This window comes from Liolophura sinensis, chromosome 7 (assembly GCF_032854445.1).
Source record: "Liolophura sinensis isolate JHLJ2023 chromosome 7, CUHK_Ljap_v2, whole genome shotgun sequence".
NCBI classification, from domain to species: Eukaryota; Metazoa; Mollusca; class Polyplacophora; order Chitonida; family Chitonidae; genus Liolophura; species Liolophura sinensis.
In genome coordinates this window covers 42,950,527-42,976,910 of record NC_088301.1, presented here as the reverse complement: position 1 = coordinate 42,976,910, position 26,384 = coordinate 42,950,527, and the positions used below count along the sequence as shown (strand labels likewise).

At 35.9% G+C, this 26,384-nt stretch overlaps 1 protein-coding gene across 1 annotated transcript; it reads right to left on the bottom strand.

The window, feature by feature from the left end:
- Positions 1-126: 126 nt before the first annotated feature.
- LOC135470188 (sortilin-like) lies at positions 127-26,173 on the bottom strand. Its single transcript, XM_064748992.1, has 22 exons — positions 25,868-26,173; positions 20,391-20,456; positions 18,304-18,380; positions 17,828-17,930; positions 15,207-15,374; positions 14,776-14,846; positions 14,508-14,599; positions 13,973-14,097; positions 13,081-13,164; positions 12,510-12,570; positions 11,588-11,838; positions 11,027-11,129; positions 10,500-10,576; positions 8,396-8,672; positions 7,446-7,569; positions 6,662-6,736; positions 6,267-6,383; positions 5,104-5,227; positions 4,467-4,642; positions 4,062-4,176; positions 2,883-2,999; positions 127-2,637 (listed from the first exon to the last, which is right to left on the bottom strand). The coding sequence occupies exons 1-22, from the start codon at positions 26,165-26,167 to the stop codon at positions 2,623-2,625; spliced, it is 2,718 nt and encodes a 905-aa protein (XP_064605062.1). The 5' UTR covers positions 26,168-26,173; the 3' UTR covers positions 127-2,622.
- Positions 26,174-26,384: the final 211 nt, after the last annotated feature.

Sequence of the window (26,384 nt, the reverse complement as noted above, 5' to 3'; positions counted from 1 at the left end):
TTGGGGATGTGCTTTCTGTGCACACCTACTTCGAGCCGACATATTAGTACACAAACATCAGAACTAATATAAAGAATTATACATGACAGCCTGTACATTCAACGCTTAGTTGAATAAAACAAAGGATTAATTATTGTAACGTACCTTTATTTGTATGCATCCACCCAAATCAGTTAAGACAGTAGGTATAAGCATATGATAAAAAGTATTTTTTATTTTGTAGCAAAGTTCTAAACTGCAACCCCATTCTCAAGAGCAGAAGTTGTCATGGAAAGGCAACAGCATTCATTATATATGTACATCTACTTCTATGTACAAGTCGTTACAAAAAATAACTCTGTTAGTCAAGTTAGCCCTTGATTTGGTATATGTATATAATATATTAGGCATACTACTTTCCTTAGCAATTGCCTCTGCATCAGTCTATTTGAACAGCTATCACCTATAGTGTATATAAACAATCAAAATAGTAGCAAACCAGCACAGAACAGAGTAAAATATACACTGTAGTGGCAGGAACTATTACAGAAACACAGCACTTAGAATGTATCGCTGGGTTCTATGAAATACTACTATCTGTGCTTCTCACACAAAATTCCTCCTCTCTGAGATTAAAATGTACGAACCCAATCTCTGTTCATATTAACTGCTTATAATTCTGATGGCAAGCGTACAAATGATATAAACTTTTCCACATTTCCCCCAAAATAAATGAATTATCAGCACGAAACCCTTCAAATTAACCATAAACCTGGCAAATGTTCGTAGTCACATCAACCTGTCCAATATTATACAGAATCATAAAAACTTATAGAATAAATAATTTAACCAACATAATTAATTTCTACAAAATGTACCATACAACACAGCGTTCACACATGTGCATCAATGAAATATACAAACCAGGGTAAAATGAGGGTATCAAATTAAGCAAAATGAGCAATGAAAGTCATTTTAATGGCATAAAATCTTTTTAACACTCAAGACAATGTTACGCAAAGAAAAAAAAGAAAAGATACACTCTGATCAAAATTTGTAAAATTGAACTCATGTTAACTGTTTGGTACAATAATAGACATGAAGAACCACGTCCCTTTGAATCAAGTCCACTCCTGATTGAGGAAAAGAGAAAAGAAGAAAGAAAATATGAAAAAACCATATGATTATTTGTTGGAAATTTCAACAAAAAGTCACCCATGTTTCTTAGGTTTTAGACTGCTACAACCATTTTAACAGATATATACAAATACATACTTATGTGAAAAAGTTACATGTACATCAAACATGATGAAATAATGAGTATCTTAAACAGAGAAAAGAGTGATATTTATCTTCTATTCTCTGCTTGTCATTAAATATTTCAGAGATCTCATTAGCTCTCTCATTGTTGATGACCTGTACATGTACACGGTAACCCTCTCTACACAGTAACCAAGCTAGTCAGAACCTAGGAGAGTATCTTGTAAAATGTCCTGTCATATATGCAAAAGGCACTTATGTACATCCTACATGTATAGATCTGGTACTAACACAACGAATAATATACTCATAATTCATCACTCATAATTTCACAGAATTTTTCACTAGCTCACTGCCGTGCTGTACGAAATGTACTGCAAAAGGATGGCTAGTTAGTGAAAAATAATATGATATTACATTACAATCACAAAAACGATTTACTGTTAATACCAAAGTATAGCAGTTAAGATGATAGTGTACTTGGGAGTTTCATACAAATTATGTGAAACAATATTGAAGAAAGCTACAATGTAGTAAAGCAGATACATTTTTAAACCTGTTGTTTTACTCAAGAGAATGTTTATATACACAAGACAAAAAGAAATCCAAACTGCACAGGCCAGAGCATTTTTTTTTTTAGGAATCCATTGACTGATAAGCTGTAATGATCTCCTCTAAAAATGCTTTTGGTAAAATTTATAATCAACAGATGCATTTTGCTGATTAGATTACAAAAATTTCACTGAAACATGGTAAATCTGTTAGAAATTACATTATCTGCAACAGCAAAACAACAATAAGTACACTGTACATGTATAAACAAACCTTAAATGCATATATGTGAGGCTCTTTATTTTTGAACCTTACACCTGGCACTGTTTACCAGGCATTCTACAACTGAAGAGTTATTTACTTTTGCCTTTTGTTCACCAATAATAAGTTATCTAGATTCCATCACATATATGCAAAGTTCTCCTCTGCAGTTTAACAATAACCAAACCGAATCTTTATGGAAAAACGGGTCGGGGTTCGGGAAAGGACATAAAACAAACGACGCCTTCTCTGGCAGGTCCACCTTTTCCGGTACAGTTTTTGAATGGAAATCGAGAAAAGAAAAAAAAAAAGAACAGCCTCATATAAGCAATCTAAAAGCACTGTTGAAAACTTTTCAAGATCACTCCCTCTAGTGATACATATATTTATATATATATATATATATATATATATATATGTAGATAATGGTATGGAATGAATCACAGTTTATGGAACAGGTGACAGCGAGAGCTGGGATAAAACGTCCAGGCGCACAACATGACGATCGGCATCAGTACATGGTGATAAAGCTATTCCTTCTGCTGTTCTGCTTTTGTCTTGGGACCAGTGTTACTCCAACATATCCTACAAAACACAAAAAACAGCAGACATGAGGATGATGAATATTCATATGAATGTGTCTAGAAGAATTTGTTTTGCTTCGTAATCTGTCCATTTCACTCACATGAACATTTTCTAGTTTTTGCAGCATCAAAAAATTACCCCTACAAGAATAAAACCTGGGCTGTCTTCCACAAAACTTCATAATTTTGTTGTGTAAACTATATCACATCATAATGTCACCCAAGCAGTCAGGGAAGTGTACTCACCACATCAGAGTCATCATGGTAAGACATGACATTTGAAGTTGGTTTGGTAGGTCGTGGTCTGGGGTGGCCTGAACTGGCACGGCCATTTGGTAAGGCTGGTCGGCTTGTTTCTATGTCCTGCAGAAAAAATAAATGAATCAATATAAGCGAATTCAAAGAATTTCATATTCATCTCTAAATATACTTGATACTTAGTATTTATACTAAGTATAGAAACATTGCAAAAAGTTGTTTTTTTTTTTTTTTACATCAAAATTGGACAATCTTTGAAACAGTTATTACATGTAAGTCAATAACCCATAAGAATCATAAAAATCAATAGACAGGTCAAACTTTTCCATGCATCTCACTGGTTTCAACACTGACACAATGATACAAAAAAATGACACTGCACACAAACTTTTACAAAAATCGGACCATATTTTGAACTGTTATTACATGAAATAAATGAACAATAAGCTCAAGTCATTAAATATGTAAAACTTATGCATTATGTCCAGCTGATCAACTTGATCTCAAGATGAATGCATGATTTGAATAAGGTATTATTGACTGTCATATGTGTTTGTTAGCACAGTGGTATTTTAACAGGGTAGATCATCACACAGAAATGCAGACAGAGTAAATTGTGTATCACTATGGTATCAGTGACTGTTTCTTTGCGTAGGGTCACATTGTACAAAGAAAGGAATAATCCAAGCCACATGTACTCTGAAGTGCCTGAGAATGCTTGCACAAAACACACACTGACATCACTCTCACCCTAGATGGCATATTTCCATTTCAATAATAAGTCAAAACGTATTATAGTTGTCTTCCAACAAAATGTTTGAGTTCATGCTTACAACAACTTACAGAAACTCATACATGTATATGTAAATATATACAAATCATGATTACTTGCATGTTATAAAGTTGATCAATTAAATGGGTATATATACTGGTATGTTTTCACCTACATGTATTAGTAATCCTGTATTTAGGAAGTTGTAGAGTGACCCATGTGGCCATCACATACGATGCATGTGCAATTCACTGAACACCTACTGCCATAAGTATGGTTGAATGGATGGATGGGAGCACTAACATCAACAGGCACAAGAACTCTCCTAGGTCAATTGTGGCAGAGGGGTAATAATGATGTTAGTTTACTTTTAAGATGCATTTAAATATACTAACTTCGTCTTCTGAATCATCATACACAGTTTTCTGTGATGTCAATACATGCTCCAAATCTCCATCGAAGTCTTGCTCTTCTGACTGGTTCAAAAGTGAATACCTGTAGGTCACTTGACTGTAATGGGAAAAAGGTGATAATTAATCTTGGGCTCTGTTCTACAGTTTAGCTGCTTTCACCACTTCAATACTACAACATCCATTCTATTTCAAAAATTACTACTGAATTTTCACATTTCACCAAATTTGTCCTTAAAAATTAAAATTAAAAAAACACACTAGATAATAGAACTGTATTATAAAATAGAACACAACACAAACTTCTCTGCTTCCCAGTTTAAACATCCTAAATGTACATTAGAGGAACACAGGGTTCTTGCTAATGGCATAGCTTGAACTTAAACTTACTGTCTTCTAAGTGCATAATATCTACAGACGAAATAAAGCGACATGACGGAGACCAGCCCACCAAGAACAATGGAAATGGCACCAATAATGAGGAATCTCTTGTGAGAAGACTGGCTGGGAGTTGGTTTAGGGGAATCCACCTCATCTACCCTCTCCACCTTTTCAATGTAAGATTGCTAAAAATAAGAAAGAAGGTCTTCTCAGTCTTTGAAAACCATGACCACTTGTGCTTTCTTTCAAGTAATGCAGAAGCTAATATTTACATTTAAGTAGAACAAAGCATTCAGGTCTGGAGTTACTGAACTCAGTAAGAGAGATAGTTGATAAAACAACGAAGCCTTAATCAAGTGCAACCTTTACTCATGCTTTACCTTGAAGTGCTTGGGTTGAAAAAGTTATTACACAAGTTTTTATTTACTTCAAACATAAAACTTTCTTCTCAAGTTTGGTTTCTTACCACCATATACTAAGTTGAATTTTGTTTGAAAATAATTCATCCACTGATGTAAAATTATTGTGCTTCACTCCATGACCATTCTTAAAAAAAAAAAAAACAAGCAAACAGGTTAGCCTGGTATTCCCAAATGACAAATAAGCTACTCTGAAAGAAATGGATTTTGTTTTTTGTTATCATTACCTTTACTTGCTGCTTAATGATTTTTATCTCATCCCCCTCCTTGCATTTTTCTTTCAGGTTAACTTCTTTCGTGGGCAGCGGAACATAACCTCCAGTACACTTGTCGCCAGGGATTTTTCGGTACCTGAACAACAGTTCAATTGCCCTCAATATAAGCGCCATAAAATACTGTGCAATGCCCTGAAAACCCCTTGGCCTTAAGAACATGTAACAACCAGATGCAGTTTTTATTACAGGTATGCTTGCTGCTCAAGAGATTAGATTGTCTCCCAGGAGATGACCAGACTGACCAACGGACAGATAGTCACACAGAAAAGGTCATGGAAAGTATCCCATAGATACTTTAAGAACAACTTAAAGGTGAACTATCAATTTGGTTTCACTTTCAACAAAAATTGTTTTTGACAGGTTTCTGTCATTATATTATATAAGGTTGTGACAGTTTTCTTTGTGAAATAATTAAGCCTCGTTAATATCAATCTTTACAATGTCAATATCTTTCCTCCTTGTTTCTTAGAATGTCATTGGTGGTCCTAGCCATTTGTGTTTAAGAAAAGAGCACAAAGCAGTTTTTCATGGTCTGTTGAATGAACCAGTGCCATCCTTTTGCCATGTTATAGCCAGTGTGAACAAGTTATGGCATTCTGAGCACATCATAAACTGTCAAGATAAGGTATTTGTAAGTTATACATGTCATACATGTAAACAAATTAACAGAAAAATTTAAGACAATCATCACAATGTATTATTCTTATAACTTCAAATTTGAAACTAAAAATCAAAAACCATTTCAGCCCACCTGTAAGCATGGGGAAACATAAAAAGGTTACGCTAACCATGAAACCATAGGAATAACTACATTACATATATTTCTGTTTCTTTATGACACACATCATCTCACTGTTATTATCTATTGACCAATTATACAATTTAATAACATGCTACCAATAAATGCCAAGATGAACAAGTTTATTTATTTATTTGATTAGTATTTTGCATTGTACTGAAGAACATTTCGCTTACATGCATACTGTGGTGGGCAGCATTAATGGGGGTGGAATATCAGAGGAACTTGGAGAAGCATACAACCATTCACAGCATAAGATGGACAAAAATCAACATCATATAATGAATAAACTTGCTAAGATTACATCGTTACTTACCCTCCTGATATGAGTTCTTTTATTTGGCCTCTTTCACAGATTTCTACATGCTTCTTAGTGAACTCTTTTTCTTCCACACATTCATCACTACCTTCTGGTCGATAGTAGGCAAAATCACTGGAACAAGAATGATTTGCATTTGTATTATAAAATGCACTCTTAAAATAGAGGAGTAAAAAGTGAAGCAGTTATGTCATCATGTTATCCATCATTTTAAAATGCTCTTTAGGATGAGATCCACTGAGAAGGTTTGATTTCATGTCAATGTAATTTCTAATTTTTAAATTCATAAAAAAATATTTTGTCATAGGTTAGACTAGTAAGGTTGCCTCCAAAAATTTAACTGTTTTAGGCAGGCCATGTTCCCATTCTTCAGAACTAGATTTTGTACATACCATTCATAATCCTCTCTTGTGCACACACAATTCTCTGAATTTTTTTGGGGACGGAAATAGTAACCATTCTGACACCTATAAAAAAAAAAAAAAAAACGAAAAAAAGAGTAATTAGCAAATGTTGTATCCCTTCAATCCTGCTCAACCTTGTTTGAGCATTCCAAGCTGCATGTATAAACCTGGATGCCCATGTTGTTTTAAAGCTTGTTCTACAGTGAAGTAGTAGTATGAAGTGCTAGATGCTTTAAATGACAAGAAATGAATGCTTTGACAGTGGGTTGATGTGCCGTGATGCGAGACAATCAAACATTGTTACGCATGTACAGCGTGCGAAAACTACAGCTTCATGTGTAAGATGTAACTCTATTTTGAAGAAGACGGCATTGAAATGTATCCATTAAAATGGGAAATCTACACTCACATAATGCCAAAGATCCTAAATTAAGAGGTATCTGCAAGTCTGGAGTAATTGATGGCAATTTTGGGGTGAAGATGACTTCACATACCTTGGGTATCTCCCAAACTAGGTCTATCTTGAAAGGACCAAAACTCTCAAATGAAATAACCCAGTTATTCATATAAACATCATATATGCTGTGGGGAAATTAGCTGAAACTTGTTCCAGATGTGTTCATAAACCAGTAAAGCATCAGTTATACACATGTAGGTGTACTGCATAAGTTGAAATGAAAATGTCTTTGTACTAATTTTTGGGACTTAAAATTCATTCACCACCAATAGCACAATCAAATAACTACTGAAGAGAAAAGAAGAGCTTCCTTACCATGAATCAGTTTTCAGTGTCAAAAATGTTTCCCTAACTCCAAGAAGGCAACCCTGCACATCCTTTTTCTCATTTTTGCGATGCTGGGAATGAGCTGTAAATTGTTCATAATCCTCTGAACCACCTAAACAAGATAAATACATATATTAAACTGACATACTAGACAAGTACGCATGACATCTGTCTTTATCCTGACTTCCTTAACAGTACTGCAGCAAACAAGAAGAGTTGCAAAGATTGTAAGAATTAACCCTGCTTTTCATAATCTTATAGCATATCAATTCATGCATGTAAATGTATGTTTATACTCAAATATATTCAGAGGGTAAATGGTTATATTATGTTTAAAGATCAAAAGAAATGCACCAACCACAAGTGACCCACAGGCTAAATGTAAAATGTTTCACTACTCTCTTCTTGATGTACATGTATGACTATATTACCAAAAAAAAAAACAAAAAACAAACATGATAATGAGATGGATAGAAATCAATTTGATACACCCCAAAAATGCACCAACCACAGGCATTTCATGCACTCAATGTAACCTGTGACAGTTGATTATTATGGGTATCAGCAAATTACAAAAAAATCTGACCTACACATGCAATTGTTTATGTACCTTTCTCTTTTCAAGAAGGGGCAATAACAATTAAGCTAACCATAATTTCATAAAGAATGCATGTCCCACAGTACACACGAACAACTTATCTATGGATGAAGATGGATTTTGAACCTGATCTAAGGTTACACAATATGAATACAGATAAAATTTGATCAAAATCAGACACTGTTTGATCACTGCTCTTCTGCTGATAGTATGGTAAAGTGCAGCCACCATAGCAAATGTCTCTTATTTCAAGGTGACATCCCTATTTGTAAATGTACTGAATTATACGAAAAATCTTCAAGAAAGTACACGTAAATCACTAAACATTTCCAATACTCACATTTGCGAGTTATAACTTTTCCAAAATCAATGGTATGAACATTCCATATTCTGTCCTTCTCCCCGAATCCCCACAAGCTGACTTTAAGGGACCTGGACCCAGGCTCTGTCAAAAGGCCTGTGAAGTGCAAAGGCTCCTCTGTAAAGTTATATGTGTGCCAACAATTCCCCATGTCAAGTGAGAACTTCAGGTAAGTTGCAGTTTTGTTTTCCATTGGAACAGCCAGAATGAGACCCCCACTGTCAGCCACCTGATAGAAATGCGGGCCATCTAGAATCTGTAAGAACAAAGACATAAATTCATAATGACATACATGTATGGTTTGCTAAAATGGACTGACACTATAAAATACTTCAAAATGGACAAAGTGTTACATATCACAGGGTTTCATAGAAGTCATCTGGATGTGCCCATATTCGGTCCATTGATTGAAAGAAACAAAAACAAGTCAATAACTGGTTATATTTATTCAATCTGAGGTTGTTTTTTGAAAGAAATATTTAAAATTTTACATAAACTTAATTTGAACACATTTAAAGTTCAGTGAAGCAACCTGATGTGTTATGAGTTATCTCTCTTTCACGGAAATCTTCATGACCCTCAGCGCTGATTATATTTAGGAAAGCAGTTTTTGGAAGTGGAGGTGTGTTTGAAATCAAACATGACACAAAGTTAGCTTTTTTGGTCTCTGCCAAAATGCTCCTCACGAATAATTTGTCCTTCTTCTGCTTCTGATCATTCTGTTTTTGACATTAGTGTAGCGCGAGTAACTGCATGTGAGCGCACAAGGTCTGACTGGTTTTCTCCCCCTGCCGTCAGGTGGTGCTAACACCTTCAGCTCCTTTCAAGGCATGCACAGTTTGCATCTAAGTTTCATTTTCGAGAGTTCAATTTATTTGTTTATTTATTTGATTGGTGTTTTACGCCATACTCAAGAATATTTCACTTATACGACGGCCAAAGCATTATAGTGGGAGGAAACCGGGCAGAACCCGGGGGAAACCCACGACCATCCGCAGGTTGCTGGAAAACCTTCCCACTTACGGCCTGAGAGGAAGCCAGCATGAGCTGGACTTGAACTCACAGTGACCGCATTGGTGAGAGGCCTCTGGGTCATTACGCTGCCCTTGCGCGCTAACCAAATGAGCCATGGAGGCCCCCTCGGGAGTTCAAAGTTTGATAATCGGCTTATTATAGCAGCGAAATTAAAGCCTTGTTAGCAGCGGCATCGATTCTCTATAACAGCAAGTCTGAACATGGAGATGTGTGCCAGACAGGACTTCAGGCCGTTGAGATTCAGCCGTATTCGTCATGGAAAAAGTGACAGTTGTGGATCTCTGAATTTTCTCATTACCGGAGGCTCAATTTCGAGGTAAATTTCATGTGACTAGTACTCTGTCAAGTCAGAACTGTCTTTGTTGATTGAAATCTTTGTTTATTTTGACAAGTAAGGGTAATATTTCAAGAGAATTTAGATAGTCCACAAAATATTCATCTGGATGCACTATTCAGACTATATTCTAGTATAAATGTAAGCATGATTGCATGATGTTTGAATTTCTCCAATGTTTTTTCTTTCTTTAGATCCTTCTTGACATGTCCTTTAACAGACAAAGTGACAATCACATATTCCATAAGCCATTAATGCATGACCATTCTATCTTGATTCAAGACTATTGAATAATTTTTAAAGGTGATGTCAAGATAAATTGCTCATGTTGTGAGTTTCAGTCAGTCTAGAGTGCTCTAGGTTATAAACTTTCTGGTCAGGTCTTCACACTTTACTGGACTAATATCCTTAAATACATGTAACAATAACTGCCATGTGCAATAATTATCAGTCTGCTGTATCAACTAGGAAGCAAGCTTGAGTTCATGCATAGGCAGTGACAATTACTTTAATCAATGAAGGATAGTACAAAAATATTCTATTTTAGTATCTTGAACGGTCAGTCAAAACAAAAATCCCCTGAATTTCAGCTGGAAAAAAAAATCAGTTTTGCCTAAAAAGTGATGGTTGGTACATGGAAAAGTGACTTCTATGAAAACCTGTATCAGCAAATAATAATTAAAGGGCCTGAGTCTGTCTCCCTTTCGTCCTTACCTTTCGCCAGGTGTAACCTCCATCTGTGGTAATGTAGACATCCGGGTTTGTAGTTTGAAGAGAGTCTGCAATATGGCCTGTCAAAATAACCAAGCACAATTTATTCTGGTGTATTATCATGGTCAGTCTGATACATTACTTGTGAATGCAATCATACCCATCAGGATGGGGAAGAACTTAATACCTTGAGTCGATTTCATGAAAACCTCAAGTGAAAACCCTTAACTACCAAGACAAAGCACGCTGTATATGCTGATATGAAATCCACTTATCTACATTTTGTAAAGGCAAAGGTTCATGAAACCTGCCCATGGGTGTTTTGTTTTCTGTTAGTTTACACTGAAGGCTCATTCTCCTTAGCAAAATTTACAGTCTGTTTCTGAATTTGTCTGCAGTGTTTATTCTGGGTGGGTACATATTTCATGCAATGACACTGTAAATATAACTGAAATAATACTCCATGAAACTGAGTGGATATTAACATTTCCACAGTTTGCCAGACTATACAAGACTGGTGAAGTACCTACCATGAGCCAGTATCAGTCCTGTGGCACTTTCAACGGTCAGCAGAGGGTTTGCTTTGATTCCCTGACTAATGCTATATGTATTGTGTAGCTGGAGACTGCATTCCTATAATCAAAATAGCCGTAATCTAATATTAGCATCACTGTGCCAGTAAAAATGTAACATAGCATTGCAAACATCTGCTATCACAATTAGAACCTTGGAAGATTCAGACCAATGTAATGCAAATTTATCATATTTATCATTTATCAACAATGGATTTAGATACCTGCAATACACATCTACGTGTAATTTGTGAACTGGATCTGAATCATTGCTAAGCACATTAATCATGTGAGCAGGGTTTAGATCCCCGTATTCTACATTTACAGGTATCAATGGGCTGGTTTTAGATCTTTGGAACATATATTCATCATGTGAACCAATACTAGACCTGTATTATTAAATACAAGTATCATCTGGGTTTATTTTAGATCTTTGAAACACACATTTGTCGATGCACTAACTCACACACACACACACCTGCACGTCATACTTTGGACTATACAAGTACAATATCCCACCTTTGACTCATCTTTGCAGGGCACATTTGCTGGCCTGGGAATGGATCCCCAAACGCCTCCTCTGTCATAAGAGATACGAGTGTGGATGCTGTCATCTTCGGACATCTGACTGGCAATGTAAACACCTCTCATGGACTCCACTTTGTAAAAGTCTGTTTGCTGGCCGAAGTTTGGGTACAGATGCTTCTCTAGAGACTCTGAGAAGATAATGCCCTTGTCCCCAGAGGTGTAGAGGGTGCCGTGTCCAGTGTCTGCAGGATTCAAAACCAGCTGTCATCAATTATCCAATACTAATAAATTTGCTGACAGGCAAATAACTCCATTTACTAATTTATCCAGTGAACTAATTTATCCAGAGGATTAAGTTTGTTTTTTTATTTATTTGATTAGTATTTACGCCATACCCGTAAATACTTGATTAGTATTTACGGGAATGTTTTGCTTAATATGAGGGCAACCAGCATTATGGTCAGAGGAAACCAGCCTGAGCCTGGGGGAATCACCCAAACTTATGCATGTTACAATTTCAGGTTTCACTTTGAACAATGGTACATGTATATATATACAGTATTGCATCTTCAGTTTGAACTGTAAAAATGCACTTTCAAGAAGCACATAAAGGCCTTCAAATGGCACCCTTGATGCCCACACATACTCTTGTTGGTAACAGATTAATCAAACTTCACAGAAAACTCTAAAGTGACCCTATAAGGCTGATGGATCAATCAGGCTGAAACAAAATGTGTCACTTTAAAAAGCTAACCTTTATGGGCGAAATACAGTACATCACCGACTTCACGGACTGACTGAATGTTGTAATTTGTTGACTAGAAATCAAGTTGTTACATGGGCTAAATTAAGAGGTGCGATCTTCGCTCAGAACATCATCATTTACACTTCTATAGGCCCATAAAAATCTTACCTCCAGGGTTGTCCACATGCATAAAAATCATTCCTTCAGAGCTGTCCAGAATAGAGTAGAACTAAAACACAAGATATTTATTTATAAATGGTTTTTGTTTATCACCATTCTACTGATGATAAATTATGACAGATCTGCAGGAGCAATTCTAGAGCTGGCTAGAACCACTGAATGCACTTCACTGTACATTAGCTACAAGCAGGTCTCAAGGAAAATATGAGTGCACAGTGTGCACATTTTATGTGCACATTCTACATGCACAACAAGTTATGCGAGTACATGATCGCATTTAATGTTCAACTAAAAATCCATAGTTCATTACTTCAACATTCAGCCTATGTGCCATCACCACTGAGGCCAGTCAATGAGATCAACATCAATAGATATTAAGGGTTAGCGTGACAGCCTTCGTATGAGAGGACACAAAATTTTGCAGACCAGGACAGTGACATGACAGTCAATGAAAAAGACAGACATGATTGTGATACCTATATTGATCTTGACAAAAATATCCAATTAAGAATTTACATGATGCAATTTGGACGGTTTTAGAATTGGTATGACGACTCACCTGTTCATCTATGATTGAAGGTAGTAGTGTTTCATCCCAAGTCTGACCTGCATTTGTTGATACTTTCATTATTCTTTTGGAACTCTACAACAGGCCATACAGGTGAAAAAAAGAAACCACATTAAATCTTATTCAATAATATTAAGTGCAGGATGTCTCAAGTAGTATCTACATGTACACTTCAAGCAACTAAATACACATGTATAACTTAAAATTGTTTTAAAGCTTTTTTTTTAACCACTTAATTTATTTGTAATTTAATTTATACATTCATCTGATTGGTGTTTTAGGGTGTGCTCAATAATGATTCATTTATATGAAGGCAGAGTGCATTATGGTGAGAGGAGACCATGCAAAACCCAAAGGAAACCCACAACAATCCACAAGCTGCTGTCAGAACTTTCCTGAACTCACAGTGACTGCACTGGTGAGAGGCTCCAGACTTATTGGGCTGCGCTAGCACGCTAATTACCAGGCCACAAAGGCCAACCTGAGCCATTAAATAATAGGTTAAGGGGCCTCTGTGGCCGAGGTGGTTAGCAAGCTAGCACGGCTCAATGACCCAGGAGCCCCTGACCAAAGTGGTCGCTATGAGTTCAAGTCCAGTACATGCTGACTTCCTCTCTGACTATACGTGGTAAAGTTGACCATTAACCTGCGGATGGTCATGGGTTTCCCCCGAGCTCTGCCCGGTCTCCTCCAACCATAATGCTGGCTGCCGTCGTATAAATGCAATATTCTTGAGTACAGTGTAAAACACCAATAAAATAAATAACTTAAAACAGTTCAAAAATACATTGCAGTTTTGGTGTTCAATCTGTATGTAAATACAACCACAGATTACATTAACAGTGCACACAAGTATACATTTGAAATACGAAATGCTACATACCGATTCGTCTGTGATGGAAGCATACAGAAATTTGCTTTCTATGCCAAATGACTGAGCCTTCGCCAGTAAAATAGACCACGTCTTGCCTCCATCATTGCTCTTCTTGAGAACGAAATGTCTGGTACCTGGTACTCGAGAGACAGCCAGAAAACATATCATTTACACATGTACTGGTTGGTACGTTTTTCTCTGAACTGCAATCTGTTCTCCTCCTGTCTTCCATCTTGGAATCATGACTCAATACCAAAATGAAGTTATACACCAATATACATGTACATGTATTTGTACATAATGAAATGGATATGCATAATTACAGTAAGCATGCTGTTCTCTCCAATCAGATGTGAAAGACAAAAATTTCCGTTTAATTGCTTTTCTTCCTCCCAACAAATCCAAAAGGTTTTTAAATTGCATTTGAAATCAACAAGTCACTGGTGGCTAAGTTACTGAATAAATATCAAAACATTCATGCTACAGGTATGTTCAGTCTATGAGACTTTGATTGGCAATGGAATAACCTTGTCACTAGTCTCACCTGCAGACCACCATTCCCCTGTACTGGAGTGAACCAAGGCATACAACGTTAAACCATTATAGAATGGATCACTTTCACTGTCTGTTGTTCCCCTGTGAACATTATAAAATGAGATCTGGTTAAGATACTTTAAGCAAAATGTCAAATAAATTCATCTTACACCCATATGTCCAAGGCAGATTGTACTGTTCCTATTTAATGGTTTTAGATTCCAAAATTGGATAATTTTAAGATAATAGAACGTCTCATGTTGATTATACAAACTCACCATTTGAAGTCGTGCACATTATCAGCAATTCTGTTCCAACTGCCTCCATTATCCTTCGTAATGTACAGAATCTATATAACAACAAAAGATACATAATAACTACATGTACATGCACACTGATAAAAGTAAACTTGTTAAGTTCAACAAAAGGAAGAAGCAGTGAAGGTATTTTTTAAATTTAGATTTTAAAGACTAGCATTAGGTATTTGCAAAGGCTGATTGCAATTTTGACAATGTACATCATTCTTTAACACTTTTACAAGTTTACCTTCACTGGAGTGAGGTGAGTACATGAAAATTTGATAACATTCTAGGTAATGAAATTGTATTAATCTTGCCAAAAAAAAATAAAGAACTTAATAAAGAACACTTGAATGGATGCATACAAAATGTTCCAAATTATTTGGATTTACTATAATTTCTATACATACCTTATCACTTGACTGACCCAGAATATGGGATTTATATTTCTTCTCCGGGTGAAAATGGAAGCTATCCTCCAAATCGTAAGGGATTGTGTACGGGTTAAAGTTCATGCCTCCATCCGTTGTCACATACATTTTGTAGTGCGAACTGGTGGAGTGAGCAACAAGATACACCTGGCAACAAATTGTGAGTAACACGGCATGATAAAGATTCAGAGAAAGTTTAGTTTCACTTCAGGTACATTTCTGCTCATGATTTTATTGCTGGTACATACATATACTTTACACAAGTGTATTATCCTGGTCAGAGATATACCTTGTATAATAACAGATTTAAACCATGGTGATGTATATTCAGTTGTTGGTTGTTATATTAAAGGAAAGAAAGGAATTAACAAGAATTACATCAAAGGTAAACATGTAAACATGAGATTAGGCTTATTCTGCTCAGAGGTATATAACAAAACAGTTATAAACTATGCATGTTAAGTTGTTGGTTGTTATACATATTAGAACAAAGGAAATAACTAACAAATATTACACAAAATATATAGAGGATATATAATGAGTGACCCATTATATTAATTTTATAAATTGGTGCAATTTGAAAATTACATCATGAGTTTAATAAATTTGATATAATGCGTCACGAATAGCATATCCTATTTATCCCATAATTTATTTTGAACGGATTTAGGTGGTTGACAGAGAAGATGACGTCTGTTTGTTTTCACAAGGAAGTAGATGAGATGCACACTTATAAATATCGATATATGTGAAACCGAATCCCACATTTCACCAAATGTAGTCCTAGAAAACATTGAGGAAATCTGTGATCAGAAAACAACACAGTCCATTAGTATATGATGAGATAACAAGCTATCATTTTTTTGAAAATATAAGCATTCATAAAAGCTCATTTATCGAAACATTTGGCTTCAACATTGTGACCTAAATCTAGGTCATGTCTCGATGACATCTAACCTCTCGCAATGACTTGCACGGTGCAAAGAGCAGTGATGTCGAAAATCATACTGAATGAAATATTTAAATTTAGGCTTTCAACGCGAACAATTCACCTCAAAACTAACTTGCTGGTCTCACTAACCATTTTGGAACTTGGAGAATGTAACAAAACAGTGTCTGTGATGTTTCAAAGGGCTTGATTCATGTGATGTTAAACTGGAGGTTGAATCTGAAGGTCAGAGTGGGGCCAATTATCATGTTTGATGTGGCGAATCAAATGGACTAGACCTCTGAATAATCTTGAGGTACATCAGTTACAGACCAGTTCATACATGAGACAACTTTTGGTTCTTTAAGTTTGTTAAGTTAAGTTTGTAGGCATAATTTCATAAATATCTGATACTGAGGCATGTTGCTGCATGTTGTTTGAGAATACCTTGTTTTAGGTGTGCAGCGTCAAGCGCTTCATTTCCTTTCACCAACCTTTGCCATTTTTCACATTTCATGATGATAAATTTATGCCTTTTCAGAGTCCAAAAAAATTCACGATGAATAATTAACGATTCCTGGGAATAAATTGTCACACAATTAATCGAGGAAATGCTGAAAAAAAAATCTTAACACTGTTTAATTTTCTGAGTTATAATATGGCCAAAAAGCACGTCAAGAGGTATTACCAAGAGCGGCTATAACCCTTTTTTTTATTTCCTACGTTATCGCTAATCCTTGCAATCTGGATGAGAGATTAAAACAACAGGGGATGGATTATCACTATGTCAGAAGATGACATCTGCACCGACTGTAAGCAGTATTCCAACCACCTAAGAGGTATCACTTGTTTTCGCACAGGACTTTGACTTTTAATCAACTGGCAAAGTGATCGGTCGCCTTTTGAACAGTTTAATGTAAACCTTACAAATTCACCATTATTGGAGCAAGACATGCATGCTGTTAAGCAACCTGATTAGTTTTGGATTGTTTTCGATTTTAATCGTCTTCTGAAGCAGGTCAGAAACCACTTAAACATTGCGTAGTTCTCAAACGGTATTGTTGGGATAGTGTGTATCAAAGCGACATTCACTGGATGCCAGCATGTGTTCTATATACTTTTCTTTCACTTTCCTGGCATACCAAAGATTGTTCAAACTAGACACAAATGGATTTCCACTCAATTTTAATTTAATTACAGCCAATACACACATGACTACTTTAGCTTGTCACAGATGCAGCCTTTGGCAATTGAATCTGACTGCTCATCGCTATGTGCATATTTCAGAATTCAATTCAGTTTTTATCAAAAAAATTTGAGCATTCGTACCAGAAAAACACAAAATTGAGTATTTTCTTCCCTGATTTTCAGCCTTTACCTGAATTCTACCCCTGAATACTTGGATCCAAAAACTGAAATGTATGAATCTCTGTTACAGTGCTACACTGTAATGATTCCTCACCAAAAATGTAAGTGTTTTGCATCAAAGCTTGTATGTCATTGTGCTTCTAAAAGTACATTTCAAGCTTCAGGTGAACTTCAGTATTTCAATATTATACTACTTTAACATTTACATGTGCATACCAGAATGCAAATAAATTCTGCTTTACTTTATCTGAAAAATAAAACCCCTGTAACCACTTAAAACTAAGATCTCCATTCATGTACTTACCGAAAATGAATCATGTGGATTTCTCTGAAGTCCGTTGGTTTTTCTGATTATGGCATTATCAACAAAATGATTGATATTTTCAAATGTTTTACCTTGGTCAACACTAAAACAAAACAAAAATAATTGGTCCACATTAGTTCTAATATGATTTTTAAAAGCAATTTAACAGCTTTGGAATAAAAGATAAACCTGTTTGACCCATTTTGATAGCTATAGCTTGCTATAGCATATTGTCACTTCCTCACAAAAATACAATGTACACCAATGTATATCCCAACAACTAAAGAATTGATATTTATAAAAACCAGGGACTACCTGTAGTTATTCAAAAGTCATATTGTGTACTATATATTAAACTTATAACAGAACTCTGAGACTATCTACATATATGTATTAAGTTTATTCATGGTATTTGTATTAGGTTTTAACCTTGACTTTTTTAAAATATACTGCAGTGTACACCTTATTATACTTACGTCCTATACACAACTGATTGCTTGACATAGGTCTTGAACAATGATGAAACTTCCTGAGTTGTTACAACAATCAAATTCTATAAAGCCAAAAAAATAAATAAATAAATAAGAATAAACTATCAGTAACAACAATTGAATGAAGAATCCAGACCAAAACAACTGCAAAACATTACATCATGTATATCATGGGTATATAGCGAGACATACATGTATCTCATATGTCAAATCAAAAGGAGTTAAACCCAAGTGCAGGATAGTGTGTTAATGTTACAGTGTACACATATAATATATAAACACTAGTCCCTACATCACCCCTGAATCTCAATTACAACTGGGTGGTAAGACATGTTACAATATCAACATACATTTGTCATGCTACAGGCCATGCCTGCACTGAGTGTATATGTCATACCGGTGGTTTAAATGATTTATATTTATTCATTTACTCATATTTGATTTGTGTCTTACGCCGTACTCAAGAATATTTCAATTATACAATGGCAGTCAGCATTATGGTGGAAAATAATTTATTCCATGCACAGCTGAATTACTTTCATGGTTATGCAAAAGTGAGCAAAATGATTACACATGACTTAATTTTTCATTGCATTCAATGTGATGTCACGCCACTACATGTGTATCAGTGTTGTCAATGTTATCTACACAAGAATGATTTTCTTTCCAATACACATTTTGGGACAAATATTGATTTTGGCATTTTGAAAAGTGTATACATAATGATTTAAACCCTTGGTGTCAAATTTTTATCCTTCACATAAACATAACATAAAAAGATCTCTTAACATGTGGGTGAAGCCAGGTACCTCACTAGTTAATAACAATTTCATGGAAAATTCACCTTATTCATTTATTTATTAATTCATTCACCTGAGGCATCCTTACTATAATTCTAACTAACAGTAGGGGTGCTTGAAGTGTACACTACAAGCAGGCCATTGTAAAACTCCTTGTGATAATTACAAGAAATGCGAGGAAATAAACCTCATATACATGCTCTACAGTATTCAGGACACAGAACCCCCTCCATGTACATATACTACACATGAACATGTATACATGTAGGACAAGCTACAGCTGTTGCTTCACATCATAACATGCAAATTAATGGCAGCTGACAGATCAATACTCTTTAAAAGAACTTAACTGACTAACTCCAACATAGACCACTAAAGAGTCTCACACAGCATTAACAGGATGTCCAGACATTTGTTTTAATCGTTTCCAAAACATTCACTGTAATAGGCAAAGTTTTGTAGCAACATTATTTACCAGGCAATTTAAGACACATGTATATTCATGTATACATGTAAACAGGGGTATAATTCAACTATATCTATTTTGAAGTTTTTAACATGCTACAAGTCTTTATTTATTTATATAAAAACATGGTCACAGAAAAAACTCTGTACAGTCTCCACATTATACAAGACTGTACATACACAGGCGTATAGCTTTTATCTGCAATGTAATAACTAAAGTACCAACTAAATGTCTTCCACAGCTATACATACATATTTAACACATAACACCTGATGTTTGAATCTTGATGCTGCAGTTAAATATTTAAGCTATCAGAATATATATTCAATGTGAATTTTGAAATCCAAACTTAATGGGTTCATTTTAGCTGCTTAAAATAAAAAAGGCTGCTTCATACTGGTTCACAGTTTAGATGTTCAAATTGCTTTCATGGTCCCAAAATGTTCTTCAGGAGCATTTATTCATGCAATCATCAATTATGAGTCCTAGAATTGCCTGCACAAAATCCCCATATCTACATGTACAACTTATTGTAAACCTATTCAACTGAGTTGACTGACACTAAAATCATAATAACTTCTACAAGTTACAAACTAACAATTTTTTTCTTGCACCTTTTTTTTTAAACTGTGTTCTACATTTTAATGAATCAAAAGGCATGCCTAGATGTGCATGTACCTGTACATAACATACAGATGCACGGATACTGGTGCTAACTTACAATTACTGATATGTTAAATCCTTACTAATAGGTACAAATGAGAAGTCAGATGTACATGTATTGTAAACAGTAGTTGTTAGCTTACCCCACTGTCACCCTCTCCACACCATGTCAGTGCCAGGCCCTGGTTGGTGTCATTTCCAAACCTGTACTGTAAACAAAAACACAAAGTATTATAAATACATGTACCACTGTCATTAAGAAATTTCAATCTTATACATATGATGTTACCCCTTGTAGGTGAAAAATCTCCCGACGTAAAGCCATTACCAAAACAGCAAGATCTTGACATTATACATGTGAATATATATTATTAGTCAATGAATGCTCTGTCAGTTGCATTGCCTTAGCCATCTCAGCCAGCAAAGAACCTTAGGTGACCACATGTGCTTAGTGGCAGATATTCCACTGACTGCATTACATACTCATGGATGAGTTACTATTCAAAATCAATAAAACTTATAGGCATCTTTTTCAAAAATCGAGTCTGATACATACTAAAAGTGGAATAGTTGAATTTGTATCGATACATATAGAAAATTTGATCTGATCACCACATAGGAAATTTTAGCCAAAAACATTTGCTATGGTCTCTTCAAGTCTTGGTGGTCCTGTGAGATGAATGATAATTTTTATTTTGTATCACTGCATCTGATTGTGTTTCCTGCTAATTAGGAAGCTGACCGGGCTTATACACCATTAACAGAAATACTTCTTCATGCTGCTCACGGTAGTGTTTCAATTTTCACTACCTCACATCACGAACAGAGTTTTGTTTACAGACACAATAAAAAAAATATCATTAGCATTTAAATATACACAGAATTACTTCATACTATGTCATATTTCTCTCATCCATGTATGTGGTGTCACAATGTATAACGAACAGATATTGTGACATGCAAATGACTTGTCTAACAATCTAACATGTATACTGGCCAAGACTTAAAACCTCCAAAAAAGTAAAAAGTAAAATCTCTCTCTCTCTCTCTCTCTCTCTCTCTCTCTCTCTATATATATATATATATATACACACACATACACAACATGAATGTGCAATACCACATGGGAATATCATGACCAATAGCTTATGAACATGGAGATATTCATGACTAAAACCACAGGAGTTGCATCTACAGTTTTATGATGTACCAGTCAGGCTAACTGAAGGGGGTATATCAAGAGCAACAGGACAGGGAAGTGGCCAGAAAGTTAGTGATTTAAACAGATACATATATGGAAAAAGTCCCACATGTATGAATAATTTTTCACTTTTTATACCAGATTTCACTGCTTTTAAAGACCTTACTCAGAATCCGATGTACATGTAGCAAAGATTAATAAAACACAATTTCTGGATTTTTATATGTAACACAATGTAACTAATAGACAACGCAGGGTGTAGCACATGTACTACAATGCCACCTTGCACCACTATCCAATCAAAATTAACTATGAATCATGACATAAAAAACACAAAATTTAGTGCAGTCATTTGTTATACTGTTAGACAAGACATAACAGTGACATCAACACCCACTACCACCTCCCCCCTTGCCCCCCAAAACAACTTCTCCATGACACTGTTTACCACAAGTGTGAATTTTAAATCGATCCCAACCCCAATCTTCCTCAAGACAATGCTCATCAAAAGTTTACTTGAAAATAAAATAAGTTCTCTAATTAAAATATTTCTGTAAACTTTTACAGTGCACATACATTTAATGTCATATTTGTTGACACATTTGCATCAGACTTTGCTTGAGTAAATATCCTGTATTTAAATACAAAGGTTTTATGGGTCAAGTACAATTTTTAATCTACGATTGTCAACCTGGCTATCAAGAGTACTGTGGTCGTGGGGTTCAACTGGACTCTGCCCAGTTTCCTCCCACCATTATGCTGGCTGTCGTCGTAGAAATTAAATATTCTTGAGTATGGCACAAAACGCCAATCAAATAAGTAAATAAATCAAGGGTAATGTTTGGCTGAAAGTTATAAGGCCTGCATGTAAATTATTTACCTGTCAATCTAGGTTATCAATGTTATAGAAAACAATTTGTTCTTTTATTATTCCCATTACATGTACATGTATTTTCATTCAACGCACTGTCCTTCGGCAGCTGTGTTATTTAGAACTTTCCAATGTGCAGACACCTTCAGAGGATGGTCATACTTGTTTGAGCTTCCACCATTCAAGATGCAAACAATCCTTTCCCACTTTTCCCACATAACGCTAGGCAAGTGAAGAAACACACTGTACTACATACTACTTGTTTGAGATGCATGATGACAATGTCAAAGATGTGTCCAGTTTGGCATCATATGGAAATATCATATAATATGACCCACTCAAATTCCTCTCTAGGTGAATGCATGTAATGACTTGATTCATACTGCCTTATTCCCTATTCTTGAGTAGTGGTAGTTATGTAACATTGCAGAAAATGGCCCAGTAACTTATTGTGTAACTTTCAAGCTTAACATTGTTGTAATATTTCACAGACATGAATTACACATATAAAATGTAGACTACTCACCACTCACCAGCATTTTCAGGGATTTATACAAGTGGTTTTATTTTAGTGCACTGGTACATGTAGGCCCATGATAGGCTAATTGTGTCTAAGACTTAGAGGACTGGTCAGAAAGTTAGGCCACATTGCACATAGGCGTTTATAGCAGGAATTTCACCTTTGCTGGCGACCACGTCATTTAATTGTACTGTCAATTTCATTGTCTGGGCTAGACTACACAAATGTATTTTGCGATAATTTTAGCAGCCTCATCTTCTTTATGTTGCAGCGGATCATCGCTCCCACATAAAACAAACCCAACATATTTTGTAAAACGAAACTAGCAATGTTAAGCCACGCAAAAGAACCAGTCCCAATCGACCAGTTTCAGTCTGCACTGGTTTCAGATGTGGAGTGTTTGAGTAGCTGGTGACCGGGCCATTAAGAATCCTACAGGCCCAGTCATAGTACTCTAAATATTTTAAAGAAAAATACTGTCGGAAAAAAGCTTTACTGATTTTAGAAATATAGCATTTCTCCCTTAGTTCTACAATCATCTGTACCTCACTGTGTCCTAGCAACCAGCAGTTTGTCTAAAATAAAAACAATATCAACAGAATCCATCAAAATGTCAACACGTAGAGATTAGTGATGGAACTGGATAAGGCGCCATTCCTTTGTCTACTCTATCCCATAATATGACTTTAGTGAAATTCTGGGATAAAGCAGACAGAAGACAATGGTGCTATGTGCAGATAAATCCCTAATCTACATGCTGACAACTTGAGGGATTCCGAGAGATGTATGACTCCAATTAACAGAGAAATGCTTTATTTACAAAATTGGTAAAGCTCTGTTTTCGACCCTCATGTTGTAGTACAACCTGACCAGTTGACTCCATTCAGACTAATCTTTGGTGCAGGTCTGTACTTCCACAAGAGCCAACAGAACTCTTAAGAAATCTAAGCTTAAGTTGGTTAGCCCTGGATGCCTATGCTTTTCTGGGGCTCGCATATAGTCATGGAATGCATCGTAAAATTTCAGACAACAGTCGATTACTAACCTTCCCGGCTTTTTAACTTACTCCTTCACAAAGTTTAGTGCCCCAGGGCATTTGATGGTTAAAACCTCGAACTGATGATCACCCTAAAGGTAAACATCCATCAATGTTTCAGAGAGTTCAACTTTTCTGCTTGTTTGAACTTCACAAATATGGCCACCCATCACATACACCATCCTGGTTTCTGGGACACATATGCCCACCGTTTGCGATAGTGTGGCCCAGGAAACAGCCACCATTTAGGTAACTTGGAACCAGCAGACAGGTTGAGCTTGCTGAAATATGGATGGATATTTACCCTTGGGATAATCACCAGCTCAGGATGTTAGCAGTCAGGTGCCCTGGGGAGCTAAGAATTATATAGGGTAGTTCAATTAAATTAAACGTTGAGGTCTATTTTCAACAATTTCTTATATTTACCTGCCTCAACATTTAGTCGTTGAATTGAAAAACACAGTAGGTCCATTCCACAATGCACTAGGCGGATCAAAGTTTACCGTTAAATCCATTCAAAAACAGTGGCACATACCAATTTACCATACTGAAAAGAAATAGGTCTTTTTGATCACTCCTGTACGTGCAAATCCATTCCTGAGTCGAAATGTTGTTGAAATCAAAGAAATATTTCCTTATTGCTCGTCAAAATAACTTTGTGCTATTACGGTGAGTCGGGTGTACTTAAATCTTGGAACTATGCAACAAAAAGATACGGAATTCAACCTAACAAGACAAGACTATGCAACCAGTCTGAAATGACAACTTTAGCGATTATCAGTTATCATGGATGTAGAATAGAAAGAACAATTTGCCCAGTCAATCAAGCAAGAAAAATAAATTATAGCTGGTGGCACACAACATTATTAAAAAGTTAGTCAAAACTTTATGAGATTTTCTGCATGTAACTAGTCTGAAATGAATTGAAACTTGCAGGAGTGATCTCTTCTGTTTTCAGTCCACACCAGAAATTGGCGTGTGCTGTTAATTCGGAGTGAATTTGAAGACTAACTTCGTTCAGCAAGTGCCTTGCAGAATGGACATACCATACTTTTGAATTCAATAATTACATGTTGAGGCAAGTAAATGTCAGAAAATTAGACCTCAACGTTTAATAACATTGAACTATGCAATGTAATGCTTCCTTTAGAGGTGAATGGTTATATTTATGTGTAACTTTCAACATCACTCCTTATGTCAATTCATGAGGTTATCCAAATATGGAGGAGATCCTTTTCCGATGTAGTTCATGTGACAAAAGCATGTGACACAAGCACATGCGCATTCAACCCTTACCATATTCATCTGTCCTAAAGGCGTCTAAAATCCACATTCTAGCACATCAACTTGAGTGGTGTAGTAGTATAAGCAAACGGCTACGGACCCGACATGTTTGAATCCAGAACATTTCACTACTAGTCAAGTAAATTCTTTCAAAAAAAGTATACATCGTGAAGCAATGTCATACACATGACTGAAACTAGAATACTAAACGTCTTATTTACACTGCTTTTCTTTGAGGAAACATCTCCTCATTCAATTTTAACCCATGAAAAATCAGTAAAAGCGAGTGACCATGGGAAAAATATGACGTCAGGATGCAAGTGGAAATCAACACATAAATATAACCCTAGTCCCTACAACTCCCAAACAATCTATAATTATGTGAACTCAGCTAAGTTTAGTCATCTAGAGCTAAAGTTGGGACGATCAAGTCTGTTGTAAGCGATTACCAAATATCGGGGTAAAGTTGCAGGCAAGTAAGACTAAAATAACCATTGATATTACTGAAAAAGTCAACTCAGCACTGGCTTGTGGCTGAAAAGTGAGTTAAGGTGAGTTCAAACGTCACTTTTCTTTTTTAGATATACCGATGGACTCGCAGTGTCACGAAGATTGTCAAATTACATATCAGAAAGTCTGCCAATTTATACTTACTAATGTTAATAACACATTATAAATTTTGGTACATAAACTTCACCCATGACTTACACTGTTGTGTGCTTCTGTCACAGTTCCTAAGTTCTTTCGCTCTTTATCAAAACAACTTCCATCTGCGTCTCGTCGGTGTCGATCCAACATTGGTAGAAGAGTTTCCCAGTCTTCTTCGTACACACCATCGGTGTCTTCCGCTATCGTAACCGAATGTTTGTCCGCGAAAACCGGTATGTCAAATTTCTGAACATATCTGTCTCCTCTCAAATTCACATTAGCGAGAGACAGGGACAATACAGCGCAAAAAACAGCAGAAAACATTGACCAGTTCGACGTTGCACTTCCTGGCTTCGCCATCTTAGCTTTTGTAGGTATCACGTGCAGCACTCGAGCGCCACCTGCCGCCAACATAGCGCTCACGTGTCGATCAGTAGTCTACCGTTTTTAACAGATTTAGTTGTGTAGGTCCGAAGACGGCGCCACTGGGATTTCTTTCCCCTTTCTTCCAAATTTGCATACGGTACCCCAGATTATGCAGCGCCAGTATTATGCTTGTTAGAATAACCCACAGTCG

Excerpts from the sequence above, each read along its gene's own strand:
- LOC135470188 (XM_064748992.1), bottom strand. The coding sequence starts at position 26,167 with ATGGCGAAGCCAGGAAGTGCAACGTCGAACTGGTCAATGTTTTCTGCT. Across the intron at positions 14,847-15,206 it reads TGGGTCAGTCAAGTGATAAG|ATTCTGTACATTACGAAGGA; the intron begins GTATGTATAGAA and ends GTTGTTATATAG. Across the intron at positions 11,130-11,587 it reads CCTGCAAAGATGAGTCAAAG|GAATGCAGTCTCCAGCTACA; the intron begins GTGGGATATTGT and ends TTTTGATTATAG.